This window comes from Falco peregrinus, chromosome 8 (genome assembly GCF_023634155.1).
Source record: "Falco peregrinus isolate bFalPer1 chromosome 8, bFalPer1.pri, whole genome shotgun sequence".
Lineage (NCBI taxonomy): Eukaryota > Metazoa > Chordata > Aves > Falconiformes > Falconidae > Falco > Falco peregrinus.
Window position 1 is genome coordinate 65708947 of NC_073728.1, and position 12251 is coordinate 65721197.

A 12251-nucleotide genomic window follows, 5' to 3' on the forward strand; every position below is an offset into this window, starting at 1 on the left:
CCCCAGCAAGAAGTCACTGATGGAGGCCGTTTTGCAAATTCATTAATAACTCGCAATTTCTCTTATTTTCAGGCAGGGCAGGAGAAATGTAGTTCCAAGGTTTAGCTGGGATGCCTAATTAAGATTTATTCTGGTCCTGTAAATCAAAAGCACATGGGGATAACCTCTCTCCCATAGATTAACTGGGTTATTTTTTTCATGACCACTAGATCTTAGATCCGCTCCTCATTTCTTTCCATACCCATGGAGGGCAAGAAACAGCCATACTTGGTCAATGAGAAAATAAAGTAAAATGCAAATAGGCATGTGTTGACTAAATCCAAGTTTCCCAAAGCTATTATTTCCCTAAGGCAGAGTCCCCGGGGTTAAGGAGGTGTGGCAAGCAGCATGTGCTGGGGCTGGGTGGCTGAGCCCGCCTCAGGCGCCCTGAGCCTGTGGGTGAGGACAGGCACCGCCATTGTCCCTGCCGTGGGCCTCAGCTCTGCACACAACCTCCCCCAGCCAGGCGCTGCTCCCCTATCATCTGGGAAAAGCCCCGACAGCCACTGCCTCTGTACTGACACCTCTGGCCCGGGACAGCATGGAGAGCAGGAGGCGCCACCAGGCACAGGCAGTGTCATTAGGCTGGCGGTATCTTCTTGAGAAATCAGGCAAAAAGGCCTAATATTTCATTCTGAGGGAGCAACAGATGGTATTTCCTTTGTCAAGTGATTTTTTTTTTCCTGCATTCAATATTTTTGACTTAGTTGGCACCTACAAAGCTTATTCCAGGCACAGCTGGCAAAGGCATCGATGTGAGGGGAGCTGCTATGGAACTGCCACACCGGCACAGAGGGGAGCAGACACTGACTGGCACATGAGCTCACCCAGCTTTAAGAGGACGTCAAGATTGCCAAGCCATGTGCTCCAGAGCTGGCATCATCTGACACCAGCCAGCACCAGAGCCTTGGGGAAGCTTCACGCCTGAGCTGCCTGGTGGCTGGGCACACACCAGGCCCCTCCACTGCCCTAAGCCGGGTGGGAAGCGTGAACGGACGGACCCCATGTGCCTGAGGGCTGGGAAAGGGAGGCTGTAGGGGCTGCAGGGCAGCTAGTTCTGGGCATTTCCTTGTGCGTCAGGACTCCCAGCCTCAGGGGTTCCCTTCTGATGTCAAGGGGCTTCTCAGGGCTTTACAGAAGCAAAGCAGAGCCAGCAGGGTTGTGCTGGGTCAGCCCTAGGCAGGGTTGAGCCTGCCATGCCTGGGGTCCGGGCTATTCAATAGCTCGCTCCCTGCTATTTTTAGACACTCACTGACACATCTGACGCTAGAGTCCTAGTCCACATAAAAAGGCGTATTTCCATGCTTGCTCTGCACAGGTAGAGCCTCCTCCTGCAACTCATCACAGCCCACAGTCCCCAGCCGCTGTTGCCCACCTGCTCAGCACTCCAGCCCACGCATGCCTTGCACCCACGGTGTCTCCTCAGGGCATTAAACCAGTCATTCTGCACAGGAAAAACAGCTAGAACAGCCAAGCTTCTGCAGAGAACACAACACTGCAGGGCACCATCTCTGTCCGTGGGGTGACTTACAGGAAGGTCTCCTATCTCTGAGCTCTACTCAGCACAGCGCAGGGCCAGGTGTGCAGCACCTGGGCTGCAAGCGGCATGGAGGCAGGCTGAGCTACAGGCAGAGGGCTGCCTGTCCAACCCGATGTACAGGAGAGCAGCAGACGGTGACATGCCACTTACCACAGGACTCATGATGCTAAGGGCAAACAGGCAGGTCTGCATGAAGCCCTGCACACAGCTGGGGAAGGAAAGGTCAGGCAAACAGAAATGGTCAGGTCCTCCTGGGGGCACCCTTCCAGAAGGCAGCCCAGAAATGTGAAGTTTTGCCTCTGAGAGCACTGCTAGGTAATCTTCCAACAGAGAGCCTTACTAACTTCAGAAATCAACAAGCCTTCAAGAGAGCATGAGAAACCTGTAAGAAGCAACTGTTCAGAAACATCCCAGAAGTCCTGTCAGGCTGTGCTTCACTTCAGCAGTGGTAATGGAGTACTCCTTCAGTGGCAGCAAAAAATTAAAAAGGGTTGGGAGACAATAAAATAAGCACTCTGAGCCACCACTGGGAAACATTAGTGCAAAGATGTGGCCAAGGACTAAAAAAAAAGTGTCCAGTTTTCATATTCTAGTCCCATTTGCACAGGCATGAAATAGCAGCCAGCCTGTCTTCCCAACAGCAGCCACCCACTGCTCCTCTCCTTGGGAGCAGCAGCAGGACGGTGTGGATGGAGCAGGTCGTCCCAACACTTGCCTGCAGCCAGCTGACAGAGGGCTGCATGGCTATTGCTGAAACAGGGTGCCTGCAGGACCCAGGCAAGCACCCCTTGAGCTAGTTGCTAAACTTGTGCGCTCTGTCACCCAGTCCAGCCCTTCTTGGGCGATTCTGATGCTCACCTCCCCTTCAAAAAGAAAAGGCAGAAGCCCGCCCGCGGTATCATTTGCACATTTATAGTTACAAGAGTACAGGCTAGCAATTTTGTGGAGTCAAAATGCAAAAATGCAGCTTATCTAGTTACCCATCTAAACATCATCCGGCCCCACCCCACGTTCAAAACAGCCCCATACAACACAAAATTACTGTGAGCGGAGAAACTGAAACCCTGGTGACTCCATTTACCTCCTCCAGTAAGGTCTGGCTGCTGCTTGTTTTCCAAACTGTAACACATTACTTGTTCAGCTTTGCAAACAAATATAAAAGCCTGCAGCAAGTCGCAGGTAGGAAGTCAGCCAGAAGCACCCAGTATTACACCCAAAAGCTAATTAAGACTCAGGCATTACACTTATTTTAAGCACTAAAAGGTGATTCTAACGAGGTTGCGTAATGCTATCTGGCTACTGCCTCGTGTGTTTGCAGCACCCCCCTCTGATTTGGCCTTAGCCAGATCTAAGCACTTGGAGCAGCTGCCCATGTACCCAGCACAGCAGGGCCCTGCGTGCAGCAGAGGTCTTTGAATAATACAGAAGAGACTAATATATAAATAAAACAGAAAAAATACAAAGCAAACACCAATCAAGGTGTCTGTTATCTACAGTGATACACCTCATGTCAGAGGCTTCACAGGTATGCATAGCAGAACTGCCACAGCAAGGTGCTTTTCTTGAAGGGTTTAAATGCTTTTTGTTTTTCATGATCACGCAATTTAGTTTGAAAACTTCCCCCCTTCAGCTGAAGCACATATGCTAGAAACACTACACTTTATTGTTTTGCCATATTTTCTAAGATATTTTCTGCAAGGGCAGGATAAAGAAATCTGACACTTCTTTAGAAACAAACCCCTCTCCCTGGAGCTTTGGTGGCCCTGGGCAGCCAGCCCCAGTCCCTCCATGCCCTGCAGCCACAGTAACAGCTCCTGGCACGGAACTGCAGTCCTGCTGACTCACCGGGTACAACTCCTGCCCAGAGCAGTTTTTCCATAAAAATAAGCCCAGCCCTCAAAAATAAATGCATTCCCATAGTAAAACCCGGATTGGTGGCTGGGAAGAAAGAACCTTTGCCCTGCAGCAAAACCATTTCCCTCCCAGTTGGTGCAGGAGGACAATGCTCAAGGGAAGGTGAATCTGAGAACAACAGTGCTCCCCTTGGGAGGGTGACAGTGGTAACAGCACCAAGGAGAGGACACCTTGGCCCCAGCATGGTCACTGCCATAAGCACTCATCACACCCAGAGCCTGGGGTAGAAGCAGCACACACTCACAAGAGAGATTTAGGAATCGGCTCAGCTCCCCATGGAGCAAAGCTGGTGGATACACGAGTGTTTAGAAGGGAGCCGAGACACTTTGTAAACAAAAGCTCAAACAAACATCTGTAATTTCACAAATAGCATTCACAACTTTTAGCACTGCACATTTGAAGACAAGCTTTGAATGCATTGGTGCTTACTGCAGTAAAACAAGAAATCCCCCAGACTTGCAGTCCTTAACATTTGTACTCCATGTTTCCCAGTAAGATCAAAAAGAGTTGGAGAGGGACTTTTTACAAGGGCATGTAGTAATGGGACAAGGGGGAATGGCTTTAAGGTGAAAGGAGGCAGGTTTACATTAGATATTAGGAAGAAATCCTTCCCTGTGAGGGTGGTGAGGCACTGGCACGGGCTGCCCAGAGCAGCTGTGGGTGCTCCATCCCCAGTAGTGCTCAAAGGCCAGGCTGGACGGGGCTTGGGGGCACCCTGGGCCACTGGGAGGTGTCCCTGCCCCTGGCAGGGGGTTGGAACCAGGTGAACTTTTAAGGTCCCTTTCCAACCCAAACCATTTGACGATTCTGTGATTTCCACAAGAACATCAGTTTTCAGCTTAACAAGAAGCAAAAACATCAAAGTGACCCAACTCCTTTCCCTGCAATTTCCCAAAGAGCTTTTGCAGAGGGTGAGTAGCTGTGCCGTGGCTCCCATGCAGTCAGGAGCTACCATGCCCAACATGAAACATCCATGTCTGGGGACAACCCACTTGGGTTCTACCATGGCTTAAAGGATGAAGGTGGAAGCACTGAATCTAGCTGCTGCTTGTGGGGAGAAGGCAACTAATGATGGAAGGGTTTTTGATAGTTTCAGGTACACCACTGTCCCTGCCATTGGCTGGGCTGGTGAGCAGCTTCAAGGTGGATGTTACTTTGGGGCAACACAACATTGCAGCTTTCAGAGCACAGACTGAAGTTTGATACCCTGTGACCAGCAGAAAAAAAGGTGGTTTTCCCTTCACAGCTGTCACACTCTGCCTACAACATAGCATGTGTGAGAAGGTGACACAAAGCCACTAATGGGCAACCCAGTGATGCCACAAGACAAGCAGTTTTCAAAGCAATGTTGATGCCAAAAGGCTCATTGTGTGCCCACTCTGCCCATCACACTCCCTAGGTGGGCACCCATCTCAGGACAGCTTCAGCTGAGCCTGGGGCCTGGCATAATGCTGAGGCTAGACAGGACACTGGGGTCACTGTGTCCAGTATGCATATGCGGGCAAAGGGTGAAAGATGCACCAACACCAAGGCAACAAACCTCAGAATAGTCAGAAAAGGCCCTAATTAATGAAGGAATACCCCTGCACGGAAGTCTCCATCTACCCTGTTTTTCAGTGGTGTATTTAGCAGAAAATAAGCAGTAGGTCAAATTCTGGTCTGAGTAGTTTTGAATTTACTAACCTTTGCTGTTGTCCAATTAGGGACGCAGAGGTCCCTTTCTTGAAGGGAAGGAAATACTGAAGCCAGGATTCTTTTGTACTTGTTCTTTTGAAGTTTCTTGTTCAGGAAGAAATCCCTTTTTCTTTCAAGGAGGAAAGCAGGACTTTCTGGCCTCCACACACCTGGAATTTTACAGCTCCTCAGCTGCAGGGTTTGAATTTTGGTGAGCACTGGCTCCCAACTCAGGCAGCTGATCAACTGATGGGCAGGCTGCCAGGAAAGCCAGCCCCTCCTGAACAGGTCCTCAAACAGGATGGCCCTGGTCCACCGCCAAAAGTTACAGAAAACATTGAAGAATGCAAAAAAAAAAAACCCACCCAAACAAACAACCCAAAACTCCTGAAGCAGAGCTCAAAGATGGGTCTCAGAGGACTGGCAGAGAATTTGGCAGGGTATTTGAAGGACAGCAAAGGGCAAGGCACCCTAAGACCTTCCCCACTGCTGTATACCCTAATTGTGGGTCTGGTAATTACAGGGGAGCACCAGAATGCCTTGCATGGCAGTAACAGATACTACTGCAGTGTATGTAGCTGCCCAAGGCTTCCTGCAAAGCCCAAATTACTCAGCTGGTTAAAAAAACAGAAGTGGCTTTATACACATATTATTTGGGTAGTCCCACCGAGCGGCGACAACAAAAGCTGCTGGGATACTGGCACCATTCAGACACCCTGCCCTGACCCAGACTGCAGCCTGTAAACAGCTGCAGGGCTGGTCTGGGGGACAGACCCACTGCTGGCAGCCCTCCTCATCCTTGCTACTGAACCCCCCACAGAGCACTGACCACCAAGGACAAAATACCATGGCGCTGCCAAAACCGTGGGTAGAGATTAGTGCTCATGGATAAGCAGACATAGAGGGGCTGAAGTGACATCTACATGTGTCACAGGCCTAGTAAACTAGCTGGCTGCAACAAGGCTTTTACCATCACATACCAGGTTAACTTTGATAAGTAGCTCCCACACCTTGCCCCAGCACAGCCTCTCCTTGTCTCTCTTGCATCCAGGGTGCTCATGCTCTCTCTCTGCTTCTTCCTGGTCTCTCTTCATCCAGGGCTCCTCTTCTGTACCCCTTAGAGCTATTTAACTACTTAGCAGGAACCAGCCACAGCTGCACCTTATCTACATCAGCCAGCCCACTGCCCCTGAAGCCAGCCCACAGCTGTGTATTATCAATGTTAATTAACCTGCCTTCATTCCTCTGTAGTTCCTCTACATACATGCACTGTTTAAAAAGAATAAAATGAAGTCAGATGCTTCATTTCTCATCAAAAGATCGGATTAAAGATAGTTGATTGAAATATTTGGGGTTACAGAGAATAAAATATTTGCCTTGTGGTATTATTCACCTTATGACTCATTTTTTGACATTTAGCTCAACATGGACTGAAAAGTTGTGTAAAAATAATCACATCATCACTAGATTTGAGGAAAAGCACCAAATGCCACACTGTCAGAGCCATCAGAGCTGCCAGTGCTACCCCTGCTAAACACTATTTCACTTTGCAAAACTGTAAAGGCCCCTTAACTGGTGGCAACCAAATAGTTTCACTGCTGGTCTGCTCACTTAATTCCTTGGTAACAGCAAGATGCGTCCATTCCCCAAAGCCTCATATAGCTTTAACTGATATATTCTGCTGAGCTCCTTTATGACTTCCTTTAAAAAAGAAATTATTAGGAAGACACAACTCTTGGAATCTGAATAACTGAATTTGGCAAACAATTCCTGTAAGGTCACAGCAAGACTCAGGCTCACAAACCTTGCTGTATTATAAGTTACAGCACTCTTTCAGCCCTTGAAGGACAAAGAAACTAAAAACAACCTGTTGGGGGAATGGTATGTGACTAACTTCCAGAGCTTCAACCAACAGTACAGGCATGAGATATCGATGCATCTTTAATCAGTACATAACATATGTAACGTGCAACCTCAGTTAGAGGCATCCTACCTTTTGGATGCTCTATTCTGCCACCGCAACACTCCTTGCAGGTGGCTTTCTTGCAGTAGGTAAATCCAGAGACAGCAGGTAAGGCACGGAGCTGAGCCTTACCAACCCTGCACCCAGAGCCAATGGCAGGTGAGGTCAACAAGAGGCAGGGCTTGTTTGGTACTCATACAGCTCACAGTTTTAGTGGCAGTAATGGTGAGAAGAGAGGCAGAGCAGATGGATGAAAGCCAGAGCCTGTCCTCTGTTCACACATGCACACATGCACTCAATTTTCACACCGGCTGCCTGCTGTGTACTTACCTTTCTGCCCATGCAAACCACTGCAGGCAGGGGCCTGAGCCATCCCCACATGCTGGCCATGAGGGCTACACTCCAGACCCCCCAAACCCCAAGCACTGCTGTCAACCAAGCCAAGAGCAACAAGTCGTACCATCTCCAGCAGTACCCACCCTGGCACTCATCCATTTTGAGTCCCTAGCAATCCTTCTGTTGATAACGAGAGCAAAGCAGCTAAAGCAAAAATATCCCTGTCTGCTCCCAAGAGACTGGGGGCTTCTACGGTTGAGTGGGAACTGGAAGTGTTTGGAGCCTGTGGGAGGACCAGAGGGGTGGGAAGGAAGGTCTCCATTAATTGAGACAAGGCCATAAACTGAGTGGCGGGAGCAGCATTCCTCCTGACTGATCTGTGGGGAGAGGGATGGGCAGGGGCATGCCGAGGAGCACTGGGGAAAATTGGCTTTGGCTTGCAAGGACTGCAGTGGCTCTTGAAGATCTGAGCAGATCCTCACATGTACGAGAAAAGGCAGTTCTGTGGGAAAATGCTATCGGGCCCAGCAGAGCCATGGCAGGAAGGAAATTCCCCCAGCAGAGATGGCCATTGGCTCGAGGGCTCAGCTGTGTCAAGTTCAGGGGACTTCATAAATAACTGGGCTGTCCCCAGGGAGTCATTGCTAAGGTCACTATTTTTTCCCTTGAACTTTCCAGATGAAGGAAGCAATAGCAGAAGCAATGGCACAGATTTGGCTGGAGATCAACTGTACTGACAACAGTCAAAGAATTTAACTCAGAAGAAAAGTCCTTTGTGTTTGCTGGAGTTATCACCAGATGCGTCAAGCAGTAAAAGCAGCAACGTGGAGTTCTGCTTGAAAAGTATTCCACATGTGCAAAATAATCAGAGCTGAAACTCCCCAGCAGATATAACTCACAGTAACTAAAGATCAAGTTAAAAATGCAAGGAACATGCTAGGCACCCATTAAAAATTAAAATGTTAAATTGTATTCTTCAACAAACTGCTGGGATTCAGAGTAAGAAACAGCCCTGATTAAAGATTAAGGACAGAGAGCCTATAAAACACTAATTACCACCATACTTACAGTGAATTTGGCCTGTTGGGTTTAATTACTTCTAGTTCAAGATCACTTGAGTTCAGGCTGGGCTGGGGAGCGTTGTTGGAGTTAAGGAAGCTGTTTACATTTGAAGAGATGACGGATTCCAGGCTGGAGTTGAGGATACTGTTCCTGTTCTCCTCTAAAAAAAATAAAACCCCAAGAATCGTCAACCATCACACAGAGCTGCCATTGTATACAAAAATAAAGCACATACTGCCGCAAAGGCATCGCATGTTTCTAGTAATAATCCCTGCCTTAATACAAAGAGGGCAGCATCTTACCAGATCTCAGAAGACAGGCAGTTAGTTTACACAGATACTATACATTAAAATGTAAGAAATACCAGGTACTCTTATATATTTATTTTTTTAAGATGCGGCTAAATTTTAAAATTAATACCAGTTTTAGCAAGAAAATATTCATTGTTCTCCAGGCATTAATATTTTACATTCCCAAAGACATCCAAAGTACCACACAACCTGAAAAAAATTAAAATGCAAACTATATACAGGAATGGATTTCTTTGTGACTGAAATCAGCTGCCAAGGGACCAAGCATTTGTGTGACAGAGCAGAATAACGTTTTAGAACAAGAAAAGGACAGATCACCCAGTTAAGGTTTATCTCAGAAAAAAAAGCTTCAGTCTAGGACTTGAAATCAGCTACTATTGACCTTTCCTGGCCAGGTCTATAAGGAGAAAGGAGATGGGGTCTCTGCTCCATTTTGACTCAGCTCTTCAGAAATACAGTGCAGCTATGGGGTCAGAAACTTGGCTTCATTTCAGATCCAAAACAGTACCTCATGCCCCCTGCCCCCCCTCCCCCCCCCCATGCCAGCTGTACTGCATTGGGGAAATGCTGGCACTGCTCTGCTGACAATCTGGTGTTTTCTAGAGTTTCTTGTTTCCCTTGATCATATTCTGCTAAGAGATCTCCCCCTTATTTGTGTAACTTTAGCAGAGAAGAGTGAAAATATTATGCATCCCAAACCGGCATCCTCAGCCTGGGCTCCCTCCTCAGCTCTATGCTGAATTACCTAAAAATCACATTAATTTTCATAAGATGCCTTCTCCGTATAAGCAATAATTGTAATCGTGAGAAGCAATTATCATCACTGATGACATGAAAAGCAACCCTATGGCAGAGAGCTGCTGCTTCTGTGCTGATGTTTTCCTGAAAGAAAGATGTTCTCCTGCTGGAAAACACAGAGTCCTACTTCAATGATAACTCTTTCATCCAGTGCACACTAATATGATTACATTACTACCAAAAAGCACATAGTAATAGAGAATCCCTTGTTCTCAATCCCTTTAATTTGTACACCTCTGCTTATGTTAGAAGTAGAGCATGTAATACTCATCTGTACACATTTAAAGAAGGATGAAAGAGTGCAAGAGGAACTCCTGGGATACATGAAAAGTTAATCCTAACATACAGCAGAAAGAAACCACCTACATTTCTGTGAAATAGCTTGGCAGTATCATTGTCCCAGCTGCAGAGGAGCATGGTGTTGTGGCAACTCTTTGCCACCGCTTCAGAGAGAAAAGCTTACATTAGCAATAGGTTTGTGGATGCCAGGGGAAGAGCAGAGCAACACTCCTCGTCACACTCCTTTGCTAGAGTTGCATTTTCCTGGTAGCTGGGCAAAATCAGCGCCCGCATGGCAGCAAGACAAGGCTAAAACTTGGTTTAGCTTTGGTTGATCTTATCTTCCAGAGATTAGCCAAAGCCAAGGATGTGTGAATTACGTTGATACATGTCAACATGTTCTGAAATTGCATTTCACTAATCTTAATCTCCAATAAGACACCAAGGGAACAAGCAGCACCTACACTTCTCTGTCCCCAACTTTGTTCCTCGAATGTGCCTAGTTGGACCTTTTGCCCCACCATGGTTTCCAACTCACCACTGTCTGATATGCCAAAAGGAAAATACAAACGATCTCATCAGCTTTGAGCTCAAACAACACCATACAGTGGCTCAAATGACAAGCCATACTTTACCTAAACCAAGTCAGAAAAGCTCATAAACAGAAGGGATTTCCCTGGAGTGTCCAATTTAGAGACATTTCTTGGACTATGCTTTATGCCCAGCCCCAGCAGCAGGTGATGAGTTTGGTGCTGGAGCTGCAGCTCAGCCAGAGGCTGCGGGCTGTGCAGAGCACACCAAGCCCAGCTGGGGCCAAGGCAGGTCCTCTGATACAAAGCTATGAGCTGACAAAAGCCCACCTGGAATCAGAAGGTATAAGTGCTTTGTGATGAAATCGAGTATCCATGTACAAGATAAAAAGAGGCTAAAGTGAAGAAAAGCAGAGCACTGACTCCACAAATACTGACAGGCCAATGCGGGAGCCAGCAGATGAAATAAGAGAAATCAAGCTGCCTACAGACCTAAAAACCCCAAAAGGCCAATCCAAATCACTCCTTTATTTTTGCATCTACCAGAATGGGCTTTAAACAGTGCCACAACAGACCACCTGTGCAGCATACAAAGGTGGCCAGGCCCAGGGACTGTCCACGCTGAGCCCCACCGGACTGAGAGGCTGCACTGGAGGCTGCAAGGAGCATGGACCTGAGCTGATGGAATGTGGTCTAACACTACATATTATTAATTCCAAACATTTTCTGCCCAAGGCTGAAGTCCAATTATAAGCTAAAAAATCAGTGTCAATTGTCTGCCTAATCTCAGAGCTAGATACCAACCAATACTGAATTAAAGTCCCTATCAGCCAAGAAACTGGAAGTGTTCCATCTAAAGAGGGAGATGAATGGCAGAATCTGAAACTCTTACTTTATTTCCTCCTTTTTAAAAGGCTGATACTGTATTTTGCTTCATGTTTTTAAAAAGCTTATGTGAAGGATTCTTTGCTGTGAGATTTAGTATAGTCTTACAGCTACAAGACCAGAACTGCCCATCAGCTAAAGCATGTTTCTTCTCCATCACTCAGAAGGCAGAAGAGCCACTTGCAAACCGCCAGCACAGTCGGGTGTGAGAGGCATCACAGCCAGCCACACTCTCGTTGCAGACCCCCAACATCCCCCTTGTAGCACAGTCCCAGCCCCTGCCACTGTCCCCAGCTCCCAGCTGTGTCTCCTCACTGCTGGCACTGTGGCCCCGCTCCCACCAAGAGAGCTACCGTTAATAAACCAAACCAGCAACTTCTCTCCAAGACACCCAAAACCACCTTGCTGGAAAGGAGGAGCTTCAGGGAGAGTGGGACTTGTACATTTTTGGTAGTCCTCCCTTTGCTAAACAAACTCTCCCATCACTGAACTGCTCAGCCAGTCTCAGTTCCCTGTCTCCCAGGGAGAGGGAACCAGCCACACATCAAAATGAGTTTGAGTTTTCACCATTTACCCAAGCCCTTGTGAACTTTAATGGAAAATAAGTCAGGCAGAGCTGCAGGAGTCTCACCAAAGCCTCCAGCTTCTCCAGACTCTCCTCCAGTAAACGCTACACCCTGCCTGACAGCAGAGCTGCAGCTTCTGGCTGATAACCTGATCTAGGGTGCTTTGATAACAGTCATCCACAGGAACCACAGAAGCGATGACAAAAGCACTCTGCATAATAAAATACAAGCAAAATGCCACAACAGTGTTTATAATGAAGACCTGGTAAGGAACAAAATTAGGTATTTACTGTGTTGATGACACTTGTTTCACAGTACTCACTCAGTTCCTGGGTCAGTTGTGGAAAAAAATGT

The 12251-nt window shown here is 47.4% G+C and overlaps 1 protein-coding gene across 8 annotated transcripts in view; it reads right to left on the reverse strand.

The window, feature by feature from the left end:
* Window positions 1-12251, reverse strand: part of ARHGAP26 (Rho GTPase activating protein 26) — a 204711-nt gene that overhangs the window by 31881 nt on the left and 160579 nt on the right. For all 8 annotated transcript variants that reach the window (XR_008748319.1, XM_055811570.1, XM_027781305.2 and 5 more), the window contains one exon: window positions 8535-8688. Coding sequence is in view for 7 of the 8 variants with exons in the window: in XM_055811570.1 (XP_055667545.1) it covers window positions 8535-8688 (154 nt within the window). In the remaining variant the exon portion in view is untranslated. The remainder of the gene's footprint in view (window positions 1-8534; window positions 8689-12251) is intronic.